General features: G+C 40.6%; 1 protein-coding gene across 1 annotated transcript in view; it reads right to left on the bottom strand.

The window, feature by feature from the left end:
- The window catches only part of Pik3c2g (phosphatidylinositol-4-phosphate 3-kinase catalytic subunit type 2 gamma), a 297,903-nt gene that overhangs the window by 82,450 nt on the left and 196,681 nt on the right, over positions 1 to 18,772 (bottom strand). Inside the window, exons 23-25 of the mRNA XM_051155525.1 lie at positions 17,952 to 18,088; positions 17,092 to 17,261; positions 4,388 to 4,544 (exon numbers count right to left, since the gene is read on the bottom strand). Coding sequence (XP_051011482.1) covers positions 4,388 to 4,544; positions 17,092 to 17,261; positions 17,952 to 18,088 — 464 coding nt within the window. The remainder of the gene's footprint in view (positions 1 to 4,387; positions 4,545 to 17,091; positions 17,262 to 17,951; positions 18,089 to 18,772) is intronic.

Genomic DNA, 18,772 nt, shown 5'->3' with positions numbered 1-18,772 from the left:
GCTGGTACATGCAGACTATGACAAACCACATGAATATAACCTTCTCTCCATCATGTGGCTAACTAAAGATAGCAAATCCCAGGTCCCTCCTTCATGTCTCCCATTTCTTCCAGAGGAGTCTCTGAGTGGGGTAGTACCATAGACTATGGATGGCTCTTTAGCTGGTCCCAGGTAACCATGCCTGCTTGCTGACCCATGGCAATGTGTTTAAGTGTTTTTGTCTGGAGTGCATGGGTGATATGTGTGGCTGGGGCAGTGGGAATGGAGAGCGCAGCTGGAATGAGTAGATATGAACAGACACTGGATGGATGAGTCGTTTGTTTTTAAGGACATGACTTTTGTTTTGTTTCTATTTTCCCACTACTACATCCAGTTCTATTTTTATAGCTTCACCTAGGGAAGCACTGCTCTCTCCTTACCAGATAGGGAATCTAGAAAGATTTCTGCTGGGGAAGATCTGCTATGATAATGGTAGTGATAAACATTTGAAACCAGTGAATGGTCCCTGTGTCCTTTGAGAGTCTTCCATAATAGTTGATATTGATTTTTTAAATGGGAGAAAAGCTGACGAAATATAGGCTTTTATGTTAGTGAACTCAGCCAGCAGCACACTTGGGTCTCCTACAGATGTTGCTTTTAAGCAAGATGGGAATTACATAGATTACTTTTTGCTTGCTTTTCCCATGAGGAAACAAAAGCACAGCAGATATCTGGCAACAAGATGCTATCAGCTGGTGATGGGTCATTAACTCCACACTGAACCCACTGCACGCCTGTGCCTCGTGATCCTGGGTGTTGATCATTTGCAGAACCTAGCCTGGATGACCCATGCCATGTATTTCTCAACTTGTAACTGGGTCATGGTGTAGTGCACTGAACTGTGCTTAAGGACGCCAATATGAGAGTCAGAATGGAGAAAAGGCCATATTAAATGTGTATGTAGAAAATAGTTTTTTCACATATTTAAACTTGGTATTAATTTAAAAGAAGTTTTATCAAAAGAGTATGTGGTCCTAAAATATTCACCGAAAACTTGACCTAAATGGTCACATAGCCTACATGCTGAAGTAAAGCAGTGGAGCTGGGAGGTAGGTGACCAGAGACTAAGGCAAGAAGTGCACGGCACAGTTACGTGTGGATGATCTGTGGATTATGTGGTCTTCATCACCTCAAATTCTTCTTCCTGGTTCTGTAAGAGTCTCAATATATGATTATTACTAAATATGTGTAAGTGACCTTCAACTGCTAATTTTCACCCTTAGCTCAAAAGTAAAGCTAGATTCAATTAAATCTCAGGCTGGTTTTTGTATATCTTATATAACTGAAAGTTAAAATGGCTGATTTTATGATTTATGTGAGAAATTATTTCAAAGCATGATTAAAGCACCACATATTGACTTAAAAATTTTATTGTGGGAAGACATATAGTATGAGAGAGGGAGAGAGAGACAGAGATACAAACGCAGGTTGATGGGTACCTGTAAAGGCTAGAGAAGGGCCTTTGATGCTCCAGAGTTTGATTTATACTTTACTGTATAACCTTCTGGATGTGGGTGCTGGGAATTGAGCTCATGGCTTTTGTAAACACCATCACCACTGAGCACTCTGTCTAAGCCCCTTCCCTTTTCCATTAAATTAAATATATTACCACATTTTTGTTGTTGTCATTGTTGGAGATATGATAGCATAGAATGTTCTGGAAACTGTAATTTTCCTGCCTCAGCCTCCTGACTGCTGGGATTATAGGCATGAGCCACTATGCTTGGCTTAACATTTAAACTCCTTAATGATTAGCTACTGTGATAAATATTTTTAAAGAAATGCAGAAAGTTTATTAAACAGAAGAAAAAAGCTCTCCATATGATGTTGCTATTCATCTAAACAATCTTCCATCACATTACCTTATCATGCTTAATTGTCATGCAGCATAATTAATGTAACTGGAGACATAGCTCACACTGCATGAAAGTCCATTTGTATGTTTTGGTTCTAGACATCTGTGTCCAGTAAGGCCCTTGCTTGTGCTTGGAGCTACTCCTTTTGTGCAGTGTTTACAGTATGATTGTCACTAATATATGTTGGGCCCCTCAGTTACTTACATGCACAAGTGTTGCCATCACTATTCAATTGAAAATGGTAAGACTCTGGGTCTTATGTGCCAGCCCATCATTTACAGTTCCGGGCATATACTAGGCTCTTGAGAGCCCATGGATTAGTAAGTAAGACCTGGTGGGAGTTCAACTACCATAGTTTTCAGACCATAAGACGCACCTGACTATAAGATGCACCCAGTTTTTAGAGTAGTAAAACAGTAAAAACAGCAATCGGACCATAAGGTGCACCCTAATCCCCCCCCATTTTTGAGGGGGGCGGGAAGTGCGTCTTATGGTCATGCCAGAGCTTAAGAGGACATTAGGGTTGATAGTGCTGGGTATTTATTATGTAAATTGAGTCAAGTTCATGGATTTAGTGCTTGTAGAGTTTTCCGTGTCACAGAATCAGCTTGTTATATACTGTACGCCATACTGTAAAAGTAACAGAGTCAAGAGAATTGAGAGCTAGAACACAGATCTACAAATAAGAATTGCTAGTTATAGCTGGAAAGTTAAGGGGGAGACTCTGAGTCCTGGGGATGAGACTCAGCTGGGGAGCTCTAGGTTCAATTCCTGGTACAAACAAAACAAAATAAGAGGGGCACAATAACAACAACAACAAGAAAACTGAATTGTGAAGTGACCGGTGAAGTTGAGAAACAGAACCTTCAGCTTTAATCAATACTAATTCAAATTTAAATTCTATAAATGAGTGTATGATCCTGTATTAGTCAGTAACTTTTTAATTAATTGATTGATTGATTTTTTTTGAGCCAGGGTTTTATGTAGTCCACGCTGGCCTCAAGCTTGCTTTGTAATCAAAGACGATCTTGAACTTCTGGTATTTGTGCCTTTTTATCCAAGATTCTGAGTTTAGGGATTACAAGTGTGCACCGCCATAGAGAATTGTCTGCAGTGCTGGGCAGGCACTTTACAACTGAAATACATCCTTAGCCTGCCTGTATTTAAACTAAATTAACAACGATTTTATATTATCACATTAATTAACTGAATTCTACTATATGGCAGATACTATCATAAATCCTTTATTTAATTATCAGCTAGGGTTATAAAATTAATCTATAAATATCTTAGTATATGTCTGGTCCATATGATGCACTTATTACTAGGTCATTTATTCACCAATTCCATAAGATAAAAGTTATTATCCTTATTTTAAAAGGAAACAGTATCTAGGGTTAATTATAGGTGCATCAAAAAATGTAACAATTAAATGCTAAGGTGCCATTCAAAATCAGGGAGACCCAATCACCAAGTTTGTCCCCTTAACAACTGTTAGCAGAATTGAAGGTTCTAAGCCAGTCATGTTTGATTGACTCCACATAGATAGACCAGTGGTATGCTACTCTTGTAGAGGTGGCTGTAACTATTACAGTGGATGTATGCACTCAGAGAAATCACTATGCCGTTCTCTAAATGATGTTTCTATTGGGTTCCTCTTACCTTATGCTATGTGATTATTTCTCATCTGTTTACAATGAACACTGGAATAAAACACTGAATCCTCCCTCACCACAGCACAGTAGAACTGGTATGTGGGGCTAATTCATCAATCTACTGTCTGTTCAGTAGCTAATTACTCACATTTTTAGATTTATTTTGCTTTGAATTAAATATGTGTGTGCATGTGTGTGTGTGTGCGTGTGTGTGTGTGTGTTTGTGTGTGCATGTATGTGGTTCTTGCATAGTTGCATGCAGGTGCCGGTGGAGTGCAGAAAAAAGCATCCGATCCCTGGAGCTGGAGTTACAGGCACAGGCAGTTGTGAGCTGCCTGGTGTGGGGGCTGGGAACTGAACTTGGCTCCTATTCAAGAGAAATTCATGCTTTTAAACCAGTGAGCCATCTCTCCAACCCGAATTGAATAGTGGTCAAGTGTTCGAAGGCAGATATGGAGGCGGGGGAGCCAGGAGGAGTCTGCCTCAGCTACATCATGAGGTTTACATCATGTGTGAGTCCAATCTTGAGACCATTTTCAAAAGGAGACAATGCAACCAAAGTAATTATTTTAAAAATGACTTTTCTTGAACTTTAGTTGATGCTGCTCAGTGGCCAGAGTCTCTTCTCTCTGAAGGCACCACAAGTGCTGGGATTTGGTGACGTCAGAGATGAAAACTATGAACTAACGCTATATAGTTCATAGAAACATGCCTGCTCGCTCACTCCTTTCTGTTTGAAAAGCTCTTTTGGGGAACTCCTGCCCTTTAGGAGAGGTAGAGTTCTGGAGGAGACACGAAAGAAGCTCAGGACTCTCGCCGTTTCTCCAAGGGACTTACCATTTCCAGGAGGCTCAGGATCAGCTGGCTGTGTCTTCTGACAATGTTGTAAGCTCTGCAGCAAAGCTCCACAAAGTCTTGGAAACGCTGTGTGTTTTTTCCACCCTCGGTAATGAAGTATTCCATCTCTGAAGTAAAAATAAAAGGGGCTCGGTCCCTATAAATAAAAAAACAGTAGCAGTAGTGCGGTGAAAACGTGGTTTGTAGGGCTAGTGCAGGGTTACTGAAATGTATTTCCAGTGATTTTTTTTTCTAGTCTAGTGTGGGTCACTGTGGGTCAGTGGAAAAACTTAGTAATGTTGCTCTGTACTGTGTCAAATTTAATTCCCAATTATATTTGGACAGAGTGCATCTACTGAAAAAAGATAGGCTCTAATGAAGAGTTCAAGTAAGACATATGGGAAGCCATCACTGAACCTACATTGACTGATACATTTTGAGGTGATAAAGCAGAGCTTGAGTTCAACATTACAATGCCTGAAAAGCTGTTTTTGCCTGGATAGGCGGACTTTTTTTTTTTTTAGGACAAAAGTTAAGATAGTAATACTGACAAAAGTCTTTCAGAAGATAATTTGTGAAACATAAACAACAGATGTAACCAATTTATTGTCATATGCTTAGCAAGCAGGAAGTTAAAAAAAAAAATAGCCCCAATTCAGTTCACATATGACTCAGTAAAAACGCTGAGCACACAAGGACAGTGCAGCCCATGTTTTCACACGTGTCATACTGCCCCCTGTCGTCCCAAGGGTGCAACAGCAGGTCCTCCAAAATTGAGACCTGATTATGCTGAGATGAAGTGTTAGGAAGTAACTCTAGGAGAAGCAAGCCCAAGCATGGGAGAGACTCTGACAAGGTCGCAGCACAGAGACCAACGAAGGGGATTTTACTCCGCTCTGTCTTAGAGTCTAGGGCACCTATATGAAGACACAGCTGTCATTAAAGTATAATGAACTATGTTTGGAATTTGACAGCCTAAGTTCATGTGAGCTTGGGCCGGGTCACAACTGAAGACACTGAGAAGTAATTCAGAGAGATTTTTGGAATAGAACAGTGCTCTTTTCTACTACAAGGCTTTGCTGTTTTAATAAAAATATTGTGAAGCTAGAAAGCCCACCGCTATGACTTAACTAGGCCTGTCTGCGGTGTGAGAGCCAAATGAAAACATTACACGAGCACATCTGAGAAAGTAAACTCTGGCTACCAACAAAGCATGCTCGGACGTATTGTCCACTTGTGGTTGTTTTAAAAACGATACTTTCAAGCTGGGCACGGTGGCTCACTCCTGTGAATCCCAGTGCTCCAGAGGCTAGCGGCTAGCACAGACTAGGAGATTGAGGCCAGCCTAGACTACATGTTGACTTCAGGTTAGCCTGGTCTCAGAGGCAGGATGCTGCCTCAAAATGAAATAGTAAAACTTATATTTTATAATACATGCTGGCTATCAAGAGAGCTCAGCGTAAGGAAAATCTTAAGTTGCCTTCGCTTTCTCTGTCCAATAACTTCTTCAATAGGACATATTGAGCAGTGCACTGAGCCAAACCTCCCAAGTACCAACTCTAAGCCCCAACCCTTGATAACTAGCTTTCAGTACTGGCTTTCTTTATTTCCCACTCATACTGTGATGGACTTTATGGGGCCGGGCTTCAGCAAGACTGGGAGAAAAGTTGTTGGAAACATGAGATAAAAAGCACAAGGTTTAGTCTTTAGTTTGCTGTGACTTCATTTTCTCGCGTTTAAAATGGTTAGCACACACTCAGCTGCTAGACTTCCTGAGAGACCTGACTTGGAGAAGATGTGCACCCCTGGCCATGGAGAGCACTGTGCACTGGGGGTGAGGGGGCCTTCTGTGGCTAGAGGAGGCTCCAGGCACAGAGCCCAGGCCTCAGGCCGGCAATCCTGATTTCCAGTCTGCCTTTTGTGTGTCACTAGTTCCTTGACTTCATCCTTTACCAAGTGGGTTGGAAACTCTCGCTTGTTGATATTGTTGAGAGGATGGCATAGCTTACATGACTGAAAAGCACTTAATACAACTTGGGAAGCCCTCAACAAATCTTATCATTGCCTGGACGTCATTGCAAGTCTTCAAACAGCCACGAGTGTTTGCAGAGCTGAACCCTGTCACAACTAAGCCCCCTTCTATCTTCTCACTCAAAAATGTCATCCGTTTCCACTTTTGACTTTAACACTTAAATTAATCCTGCTTTGTCACTTCAAACTGCTTGGCTGCATGGGTTCCTACTTGGGCCTTTTACTTTGTTTTACACTTAACAGATCATATACCCCTATAGTTTTCACTATTGCTAATTGTGGTGGTTTGAAGGATAAGTGTGCCCATCAGTTCATAGTTTAAGCGTGTGGTCCCCAGTTGGGGGTGCTGTTTGGAGAGTCTATGGAACCTTTAAGAAGTGGAGCCCTCATGTGGTGTCGCTTGAATTTTTGATCTTAGCCATTCTGATGGGTGTAAGATGGAATCTCAGAGTTGTTTTGATTTGCATTTCCCTGATGACTAAGGAGGTTGAACATTCAGTTGAAATGTTCAGGGAGCCCAACAAAGTGAAAGACTCCGTAGTTCTAAATATTTTTCTTACTTTTAATAAACTTTATAAACATGAGAATTACTCTAGAACTCTTCTGTAAATGAAAGTGAGTATTATGTGCAACAAGGAATCCATCTGGTCCCAGTATATTACAGAAGCTCTAGGTGTGCTGTGGTTCGTGAATGGACTCCAAAGTGAACCTTATTCTAGATCATAGACTTAGGGCCTTGGGGCCTCTCTCTCTCTGAAGTTTTTGTTATTAAAAATCCAGGGCATAAATTATTTTTACGGATTTTGTAACTTTACTAGTGCTTGTCAGACCCACATCTGCTTTTGTTTCTGGCTTTTCTGCCTTGTCAACTGTATATGTCCCCCGCGCCCCCGCCTTCCCCGTGTGGGTGTGTGGGTGTGTGGGTGTTGGGGGTGTGTGGGTGTGTGAGTGTGTAGGTGTGTGAGTGTATGGGTGTATGAGTGTGTGGGTGTGCGAGTGTGTAGGTGTTGGGGGTGTGTGGGTGTGTGGGGGTGTGTGGGTGTTGGGAGTGTGTGGGTGTGTGGGAGTGTGTGGGGGTGTGGGTGTGTGGGTGTGTGGGGGTGTTCTCTCCTTCCTTCTCGTCTCTCTCACTCGCCCTTCTCTGATGCTATAGTGCTGATTTGGTGATAAATATTAAAATGCTTTATTTGTAACAAATCTTCCAAGGGGTAAAATGATGGTTCAGTGGGTAAGGGCACTTGCCATCAAACCTGATAATCTGAGTTACAGTCCCAGGAGCCACATGATGGAAGGGCAGAATTCACCTTCAAAACATGTCCTCTGACTTTTTCATGTGTACCGTGTCACACACACACACACATACTACATACATACAATATGTTAATTTTTCAAAGAATTATTCCATAATATAACATATTCCTAGCTGAAAGTCAAATGAAATGTATGACTTTCAGGAGAAAAGGAAGCATCCTTCCCTTCTTTATAGAGCCTTTGCATCTGAAACGACATGTTGATGGTATTTCGTTACAAGCAGCAAACAAAATAGGAGTGAGTAGCTGGTGACAACTTAGCATTTATGTGGAAAGACCACAGGAGTGAGCTTGTTATGATTCTGTCATTCTGTTTCCAAAATTAACTTTTGTATAAACGTATGACTAGCTTTTCTCCAAAACCAGCATTCTGTAAAAATGCTGAGTGTTCTCCAGATTTCAAGCAGATGTAAGGAGTGGCTTGATGATTTAAAAATGCTGCTATTCTTGGATATGTAAGAATATATTATAAGTAGATAGTGATGGTTGAGGAGATACGTTTATTTGATATAAGGAATGATTGGTAATTCATATTTGACATTCACTGTTACTTTTGTCAGCTTCCTATGTAGCCACACAGCAGATATAACTATGTATAAAGCCATTCATACACTAAGATAATTGTCACAAGTGTTTGCCAGTGGCTGCTGCTCTGAGGATTCACACATTTAAGATTTGCTGCTGTTCATTCAGTACCTTGGACCTAAGAAATATACTCCCAAATGCCAGAGCGCTGCAGTTAACCACCGAAGGGCATTTACTCAGCATCAGCTGTAGAATGTGCAGGACCAGTAGTGAGGTCAAAGAGCTTTCAAAAGAATTATGTTGGAGGTCTGGAGACATAGCTCGGTTAATAGACTATTTGTCTGTCGCACACAAAGCCTTGAGTTTTATGCTCAGTGCTTCATAAATGTGAGGCAAGCCTGTAAAAGAACTAAGGCGTAGAGGAATTTTAATCCAGAAACATGACTGCTCTGCCAAAGGATCATATCTAGAGAGTGTCTAGGTCTATGTGACCTGGCTGGAATACAGACATGCCCTGGATTACAGTATAATCTGGCTGGAACACACACCTTTAACCCCAAGCAATGAAAGTAAGATTTGCTTATAGAAGCAAGAAGCAGGAATGCTTGAAAGTGATGTCTGACTGAGTGGCAGACAAAGTGATGAACCAGAGAAAGATTTGACAGAATGAGTCAGAGATGGGATACACAAAACAGAGAAGCAGAAGGTACGTCAGAGCCTTGCAGAGAGAAAGCAGGAGAGAGTATTGTAGGCTACAGGAGTGTAGTTCAGGTGAGAATAGTTCAGTTTATAGAGTTCAGAGACAGTTTGTCCAATCAGAGCAATTCAGTGAGAAGTGGAGAGGTACCAATTTGAATTGGTCATCTTGGAGGGCAGTTTTGAGCCAGAATAGACTGAGTTGAAGCAGCCAGAGTTCAAAAAGAACTAGAAAGTATAAACTTATTCAGCAGTAAGTCTTGGAGGCTGAAAACATTCTAAGCCTATGTTAGCAGATGGAGGCTAGAAGCAGAAACCTTCAATATCCCAGCTTACAGAAGATCAGACCGGATAGAAATTAGAAGCTTCCATGCTTAGGTGTAGGGATAGTAAGAACAGAGAAAGAAATTCTCTGGGCTCAGCCCAACTCGTGTCATAAAGTGTGGGTTTGACTCTTATCTCATCCCCTCATCTGTGGAAATAAAAACAACACTTATACTAGGGTGGTAAAGGTCAGGTAGACAATTAGGAATCTAAGGTCATCTTGGCTACATAGTGGGTTTGCATCCAGCCTGGTAAATGTGAGACCCTGTCCTGCTCCTCACAGAAAATTACGTTGGTATAGAGGCAATATATTAAGTCACAATAGTAATGTTAGTGAAAGATTGTTCCATCTGCAATATGAAAAGATAAAAAGGATATATTTGGGCAGATAAGATGAGATTTTTTTTTTGTGAGTGTAGAAGTTTTTGAGCTCATATGATACTATATTTTTCTTTTAAAAATTTAATTCATTATAATTTATTCTGATTATAGCCCAATTGTTATCCCCTTTTCTTGTATCTTCCTGCTGATAACATCTTATATTGAGGTGAAGGTTGTGGCATACAGACACAGAGAAGTGGGGAGACTGAAAATACGTTCCAAGACAATAAACAAGAAGAGGCGGTGGCTCAGAACAGGTGGAAACAGTGGTGTCAACAAGTTTGGTTCTCTGCCTTGTGTAGCAGGGAGACCGAAAAGCGCCATTCAGAGACTGAACCTGCTTTGGAGACTTACCAAAGCAGATGGCCAAGACTACAGCACATGTTTCAAGACCACAGACCAAAGATCTAGGCTAGAGGTGAAGTCTTATGAGTCAGACAGCTGTCTTTCTGTATGCTACCCAATAATCAGACTGGAATGCCTGAAAATGATGGACACACCATCCAGCAATGTCAGGACTCAAGAAACAATGGAGTTATAAGTTTCCTGAGTGTCTCTTGCCTCATAAATTTCTGATATAGACCCAAAGAAATTGGTGATACAGAAATATCAACAGATTCAGACAACGAAACACCACCACCAACAACAACACAAAACCAAAACCAAAGAACCAAATGAAATGGGATATTTTAAAACAAAATCAATCTCTTTCAGCCAAATATTTTTAGGAGAAATAATGATTTCAATTCAACTTGCACACCTAAACATTGTATCTTACCAGGCAGCAAGGTGGCACCTTTATCTCTCAGCAGGGTGTTATCACTGAGCACCAGCATAAAGACACATATGCTTTTCTCTTTAAAAAATTATTTATTTATTATGTGTACAGTACTCTGCATGCATATACACTTGCAGGCCAGAAGAGGGCATTAGATGGTATAGATGGTTGTGAGCCATCGTGTGGTTGTTGAGAATTGAACTCAGGACTTCTGGAAGAGCAATCAGTGCTCTTAACCACGAAGCCATCTCTCCAGCCCCTACACATGTTTTTAAAAGGAATAGAATATATTACATTGAAACATACCTATCTCAATACGGCAAACTGTTTCTGGATGATATTATGAAAGCAATTCAAAGAATAGGTAGGCTCTGGAGACACTTGGGTATCCACAGACATTTAAGTAAACTGTGACCTAAACCTCATCCCTAAAATAAAACAACAAAGCTATAAAACTGTCATAAAAATAAGAGAAAGTTTTGGGAACTGAGAACTAGGCACATATTTCTGGAATTAAGTGTGTCTATAACATTGGTTAAAAAATTGTTAAATAGATACAAAGACAATTTAAAATCTGGAAAATGATCTCTGAAAGCAATATAGACAACAAATAATTACCATGAAGAATATAAAATATCCTCAAATTTAAATATTAAAAATAAAATAATATAATCAGAAAATAGAGAAAGAGACATTTCATAAGCATTTATATGGTGGTAATCAATAAACACATGAAAAGATGTTCAACCTGATTTGCATCTATGCAAATTAAGCCTACAAGAGATAGCAGAGCTCACCTAGCCATATAAGTAAAGACGACAAGAATATGGGGAAACTTAATCTCTCACACCGTGCTGGTAGAAATGTGTGTCCCATATCCCATTTTAGTACAGTACTTTCATTTCTAAAAAACTACTTGCCATTATCTTATAGAAATCAATAACAATATTCAACCACGTATAAACTATCGGTTATAGTAGTGGGCACTTATCTGAGAAATGCAGGCTTGCATTCATGAGCTCCACACAAGAGTCATTCACAGAGGCTCCCTTCCTAATAGTTAGAGATAGTACGGGACCCAGATGTTCTTCAACAGATGTGTGGCAAAACAGACTACATTACACTCAGATTGTGGAATGTTATTTGTCAATCAAAAGCCTCAGCTTTGAAAAACACAACAGCTTGGATTGACTCTCCAGAGAATTATACTAAAGTAAAAAGTAAGATACTTAGATAGTACATTCAAGATGATTCTATTTATATAACATTCTAGATATCACAAAGCTGTAGAAATGGAAAATAGGTGGAAGACTGGAACTCAGATTAGGATAGAATAAGATTGAGAGCAAGAGTTAGGTAGCCATGTACACCTGTGCAAGGAATACATGAAGGATGCAATGAGGAGGGGGCATCATTTTGTGTTTTGCCTTTCTCACCTTTGGTACCTTGTTGTGATAAATTATAATTCTACAAGAAGCTACCATTGGTAAAACTGATAATGTATATACAAGATCTCTTTGCCATGTTTATTATAATCCTGTGTGAATCTACAATTATCTCAAGAGATGTTATTAACCTATCTATTGAGTTATCTGGATATAGATGATAAGACTTTCGTGAAAAGTATAGCGACACAAGCGAAGAGGGTGCCTTCATTGTCAAATGCTGGATTTGGGTGGCTTAGGAGAAAGAAGCCAGTCTGTGTTAGACACCGAGAAGGCCTTTCTGAAGGCAGCAGAAGAGGGGGGTTCTGAGACAGTGGGGTCCTTTGGGGAAGGCAGTAGAAGAGTTAATACTGTTGAGGGAAGGGGCCCATCTCTGCACAAGATGCCGTAAGACCAAATTCTCAGCTCAAAGGAGATTGGTTTGACCCAGAGGGACAAGGGAAGGTAATAACAAAGACAGGAGGTAGAAGATGATGGAGAAGGAGAAGGGGGAAGGGAGGGATGGGAGGGAGAAAGGAGTATTTGTCTCCCTGGGGGGGGGGGTGAGGCTAGGGAACATGACAAGGAACTGGATAGAGACAAGACGGGCATGATGTGGCCCATAGGCAAATGGCAGTTTTATAAAGGCAGAAAGGAAAACCTCATGTTAGGATGAGGTGTTTAATTTTGATTGGGCATATTGATTAAGGTGACCAAAGCAGGACTTTTGATTGTTGGATTTCACTCCTTTAATAGCCAGACCTTGGTAGTCAGTCTCAGGAGGAAGAAGTGGCCAAATAAGGGAACGGACGTTGGCAGCTAGGTTTAGGAACTTAGGAATTAAAAATCTTGTGGCTTTTTAGCAAGGCAGAGGGTCTGTCATTGAACTTAAAGATACCAGAGAGCCAGCAAGCTCCTGAGATACTCCCGAGATGTTTCTATCTGTGTGCCTCACAGTGCTGGGGTTACATCCAAACACATGACCATGCTTGACTTTTTATGTAGGTACTAGTGGTTTGATCTCATGCTTCGTGCTTTCTTACCCAAATAGCCATCTCCAAAATCCACCAACCCTTTTAATTTTTAAAATGATTGTTTGTTTGTTTATTTTGTGTGTGTGTGTGTGTGTGTGTGTGTGTGTGTGTGTGTGTGTGTGTGTGTGTCCATCCCAGGATCCAAACTCAGTGGCAAAAATGTCTTTACCTGCTGATCTAAATCTGCAGCCTAGCAATCTTTAAGACAGAATGCTGTTCACTTCTTGAAATCTCACTACTGCCATGTGCCTTCCTTGAAATAATTACTCAGTAGCTCCGTAACTTTATAAGCCACTCCTACTAAGGAGAACTGGTAAAAAATAGGTAGGGTCTCTGTCTCATTTCCTACCAGTGTCTTATCAGGTGTTACCAAGATGACATGTTTTGATGATGCCTTCTGCCTTTGATTGACATAGAGATTCAGCAACAAGGCCTACCTGGCTGTTATTAAAATAAATGGTGCATGCCTTTCATCCCAGCACTTGGAGGCAGAGGCAGGCGGATCACTGTAAGTTCAAGGCCAGCCTGGTGTACAAAGCAAGTCCAGGACAACCAAGGCTACACGGAGAAACCCTGTCTCAATAAGTAAATAAATAAGTAAATAAACAAACAAACAAATAAATAAAATAAGTTTTTATGAATTTCAAATGTCTTTGTCTTCAAGAAATACCATAGTAATAGCAACATTATCCCTCACAGTGAAATTGTCCCTATTGAAAACTGGGTGTTAAGGAAATGGTTGAAGCATGCTGATTGTAACAGTGAAGTCATGAGGTGTTGTATCCTTAAAATTAGAAGGCTTCTGCTTGTGAAATTCCCTTTAAATAAAAGAAAATAAATGGCTCCCATTTTATTGAATAACACACACACACACACACACACACACACACACACACACACACACACAAAGGTATTTGCTTAATGGCATGTGTGTAGAGGTCAGAGAACAACTTGCAGAAGTTGGTTCTTTCCTTCTACCATGTGATCCCTAAGATCAAACTTAGGTTCTCAGGCTTGATAGCACACAGCCTACCCACTGAGTCACCTCTCCAGCCCTTTAGATTTTCCTTGTAAAAACTGCAAGAATGAGTTATGTAAGGCACAATGATTCCAGAAGCACCTTTCTCAGATGTGAGTCACGTAGACTAGATTAGATCACTGGGCTTCACCTCGGTAATCAAGGTGGACTCTGTTTCTGGCAGTCTATAGAGTGGACATGAGTATGGTGGTCTCTGCTCATTCCAGTCTATAGAGTGGACATGAGTATGGTGGCCTATGCCCATCCTAGGCTATAAAGAGGACATGAGTATGGTGGCCTATGCCCATCCTAGGCTATAGAGGGGACATGAGTAGACTCTGTAGTTTAAGTCATGTATCCTAGGCATTATTACTTATATATGTTTAATATTGTATTGTAAAAAAAAAAAAACAGCATAGACTTCTGCCTGCTTTGCATTAAAAAAGAATCTCCTCATATCAAGGAGAGCAACCCTGGTTACTTCCACACAGCCTTGAGTTTTAGGTCTTTCACAGTTCAAACATCTTGTAAGACGCTTAACTTTAGGTTTTAAAGGTATGAATTTATGTTGTATGAATATCAAGACTATAAATATGTGATGAGTGTCCCATAGGGCACTAACTACAGGAACTTCCACCTGTCCCAAGGCGTGTCCCAAGAAATGTTTGGGTCATAAAGAAGTACTATAGCAACATTAAGACACATTGTTTTAAAGATGCACTTCCCTAATCACAAATGACATCCTTAGTATGGGCACAAATGGCTACGGTGCACTGGGGATGCTCCAACTTACCTTCAGCTTGGTATCACAAATGACCTACATTCCAGAAAGCACATTTTGCTGCCCAACAGAAAGAACACAAGTCTCTTGTCTAATATCCACGAGTTAATTGGGAAAGCAAATCTGGAGTCTCCATTGAGTAGGATAGAACTTTTTGTAATTAGGCAGCTTGGAAAACCACACATGAGCAATATAGCCACTGTGTCAACGTGAGCATGCTATTACAGAAGGAATGCTAAACCCCCATGAGATGGCCATGCTCCAAGCAATTATCAGCTGAGGAGAGCTTCACCAATAATTTCTTAAGTGCAGAACATTTCCCCTCCTGTCCTGATGCTTGGACAAGCGCTGTGTGTCCTCAGCCTCCTGGAAGTCCCTGATCTTTAACTGTTCAAAAGCTTTAGATCCTGAGTCAGGAGCTCCCTTGAGGCCCAGGCATGTCCTGTCTCTTTGTAAAAGAAGGTTTAAAAAAAAAAAAAGCAGTAACCTCTTCAAAACAGCTGGGCCTCCTTGATATATCTATGACCTGCATTAGTAGTGACCCAGAATTTAATGAGGGCCAGGAGACTGACCGGATCTTCAAAATTACTGTGTGTTTCCTTTGCATTGTAGATAAGGTACGTGCACAGCTATGATTGCCATGGAATCCTGGTACTTTCTTGGAACAGAATTCGTCTGAATAGGAGGAAAAATCATCAATGCTCTAATAATGTGTGCTTGGGAGTCACCATATTTGAAGTAGGAGGGTCTAAAAAGTCAAAGGTTAAAAAATCAAGAGGACGCCAAGTTCCTCCTGAAAGTGTTTTTTATCACTTGTGGTTTTGGTAAATAGTACTGCTGTACAGACATTATTACCAAAGAACTGATTGAAAACCTGATTGTGGGTGCAGGATTTCATAATAGCTTTTATTTATGACCTTGTTAGGGGAAATGGAGAAACAATGATTAAGCAACAGATCAAAAGAAAATCCAGTTGGCTTTAGGACACTGGGAAATTCCTCCTTATTTCCCATTGCAAGGGTTAGGCAAGTAGTCTCCAGAATCCTTAAGCAGTGCTAGGGCTATGATGCCCTTTGATTTAATCTGCTGGTGTCAATCCTGTTTAATCTCAAAATTAGAGCAATAAAAGGGGAGAACTTGTTTATGTACAGGGGATGAAATCCTTTGTTTTCATACCTGAGCTGTGTTTATTCTCTTAGAAGTCAGAAACTTAAAGCAGCAGTAAGGTCAGCCTCGGCACTGCATAGAGAATTCTGTTTCCAGAAGTCTCAAGTACGTATCTACCTCTAAAGCAGCAGCCTGCCCCAGCCACTTTCACCCCAGATTTGTGTTTCCTCTGAGAAGTTATTATTTCCTTCCAACACGTCTTTGTTTATTAGTTTAATAGGGCTTTTTGTTACTTTTCTCATTACCTCGACCAAATACCCAGAGGGGTTATTTTTATGCAGTAGGAAGGAATACTGTTTATCACAGAGGTGCAAACATGACAGCCGGAGTGTAAGGTTGGGTTGTATCCTTCTACAGTCAGGAAGCAGAGAGCAGCCAGGGCCCAGTGGAGAGGGACAAAAAAGAAAAACAAAAACCCTTAAGCACCCCTATGACCCACTTCTTGTAGTCAGGCTGTACTTTTTAAAAAATATATATTTTAATCATTTATTCATATTACATCTCAATGGTTATCCCATCCCTTGTATCCTCCCATTCCCTCTCCCTCCCATTTTCCCCTTACTCTCCTCCCCTGTGACTGTAACTGAAGGGGACCTCCTCCCCCTGTATATGCTCATAGGGTATCAAGTCTCTTCTTGGTAGGCTGTACTTTTTTAAGGTCCCAGAACCTTCTAAGTCAGAGCCATCTGCTGTAGATCCAGATGCAGGTGCCCATGGGAGACACTTTGCACTCCAACCATAACCATGAAGGAAGCCATGGTTTGTACAGTTTTTTACCCTTCTGCCAATAGTGCCTTGATTGATGGCTACTCACTAAATATCTGAGGGATGATTTAAAGCTAAGTTAGGTTGGAAAGTTAGCTAATTGTCCTATGTTTAAAGTACTAGTGCTTATCCCCTACCAGCAATATCCCAGATGGATTGAGGCCATCAACTCGTGTATAATTTCCCATTCAAAGTTTATAAGAAAACAAAAATATTAATTGAAGCAATTAGTTGGAGTAGACTTAATAACCCATTGAGGAAGACCAATTTAGTTTCTTAACATCTTGAAGAAACACTCTTCTGTTAATAATTTACTAAAAAATATTTCCTTCCATCTTATTAGAGTTATAACCATGCTTGTATTACCCTGGGCTATTTGACACAAGTTATTTGCCAGGCTCTTTGCCACTGCACACTATATATTATTTAGGGCATTGCTTAATTACTGTAATAAATGCTTGTGTACTGACCTTTTTATACCACCAAATGTTTGTGCATGGCCCAAGAATTTTCCAAAGTCAATATGAAACATGTGGCCTGACTTCGTCAGCATGATATTGTCATTATGTCGGTCACAGACTCCCAAGATGAACGTTACCACACACCATCCAGCACAAGAGTGGAAAAAGTTCCTCAAGGCCTGTCAGTTGAAAAACAATGACAACATGACAATAGTAAAGAGAGAAATCACCCACAGTTGCCCATCAACCATGTATTTCTCCTACTGATATATTATCTATCTATCCATCTGCCACATGAATTCATTTCTATTACCTACTCATCTTTGTATTATAGTGTCCATATATCTATTATCTGTCAGCTGTCTAATCTATTTATCATCTATCATTTATCTATCTACAACTTATCATCGTCTCATCAGTTTACAGCATCTATTTATCTTAAATGCTACAAGCCATTCAAAAATGGTAGATGAAAAGTAAGAGCATAGCAGGAGAAATTTTATCAAAAAGGCTTATTTATGAATATTGGAGATGGTGTGAAAATGGGTAGAAGATCCTGGGGGGAGAGAGAGAGAGAGAGAGAGAGAGAGAGAGAGAGAGAGAGAGAGAGAGAGAAAGAGAGAGAGATCTGAGTGAAGAGATTCTTTTGTTCATAGTCAGGGACTTTCACCCAGAAGGAAAACAAAATGCTGAGGCTGCAGTCTAGTTATGATGCCACTCAGATCTGCTCACTCTCATGTGGCTGGTGAGTGAGTGAGCTATAACTCAAGGTGGATTTAATTTACTTTCCCCTCAATCACAGCATTCAACAGACCAGAGCATGTTCTTATTTAAGTTCATTACTTAAAGTTACTTCCAGAAGAACAAACCTTTTCATAATCTTCCTTCAGTTGGTTGTGCTGACTGAACCACTTCTTGATGGTGTTTTCTTTTAGTGGTCCTATCAGCCCAGAGTGCAGATGGATCTTGGCAAGTGTTACCGCATCTGGCACCATCTCTATCAATCCTAGGTGATAACAGAGAGAGAGTTTATGGAAACTAACCTTGTTTCCCAGGATGAGCAGCACTTAGACTACGTACCTCAACTATGGGTGGAAACAATCGTCGACAGCCCTGTTTGGATTTCCTCTTTCCTCTCAAACCATCCTTGTAGAAGCCCTGTCTAGAGAATGCCTCGTCACCCCTCCTAAGTCTCATCAATCTGAACATGAGGTTTTCATCAGATCTCTCGGAAGCACTTAATGTTTTCTTCCTAGAACTATGGTATAGAGCCCATATAGATGGCCTCACGGAAGCCCCAAGGTCACTAGAAGAGCATGCTGACTCTGACATGAACCATTCGAGGAGAACAGTCACATTTAAATACCAAATGCATTTCTGCATTCTGTGAACAAAGTATAATTCCTCCATAAACATGTCAAATACAGGATAAAAAAAACCTCTGTTCAGAGTGTTGAAGGAATGGCTCATTGGTGAGGTGTTTGCTTGAGGAGGCTGAGAAGTGGAGTGCAGCTCCTCGGTGTTCATGTAAACATCAGGAAGGCACTTAGCAGTATCCTCATAAATGCCAGCCTTCAGGAGGTGGATAAAGGGCAAGTTGTGTAGCCAGACCTCCAAATCTGAAAGCTCTGGATTCAGCAAGAGACTCACTTCTTTCTTCTCTTCCTCCCCTTTATTCTTCTAATTTAAT

Source organism: Acomys russatus, chromosome 13 (assembly GCF_903995435.1).
Source record: "Acomys russatus chromosome 13, mAcoRus1.1, whole genome shotgun sequence".
Classification (NCBI taxonomy): Eukaryota; Metazoa; Chordata; class Mammalia; order Rodentia; family Muridae; genus Acomys; species Acomys russatus.
The sequence above is the reverse complement of the archived record's forward strand: the minus strand, read 5'-3'. Positions and strand labels throughout refer to the sequence as shown.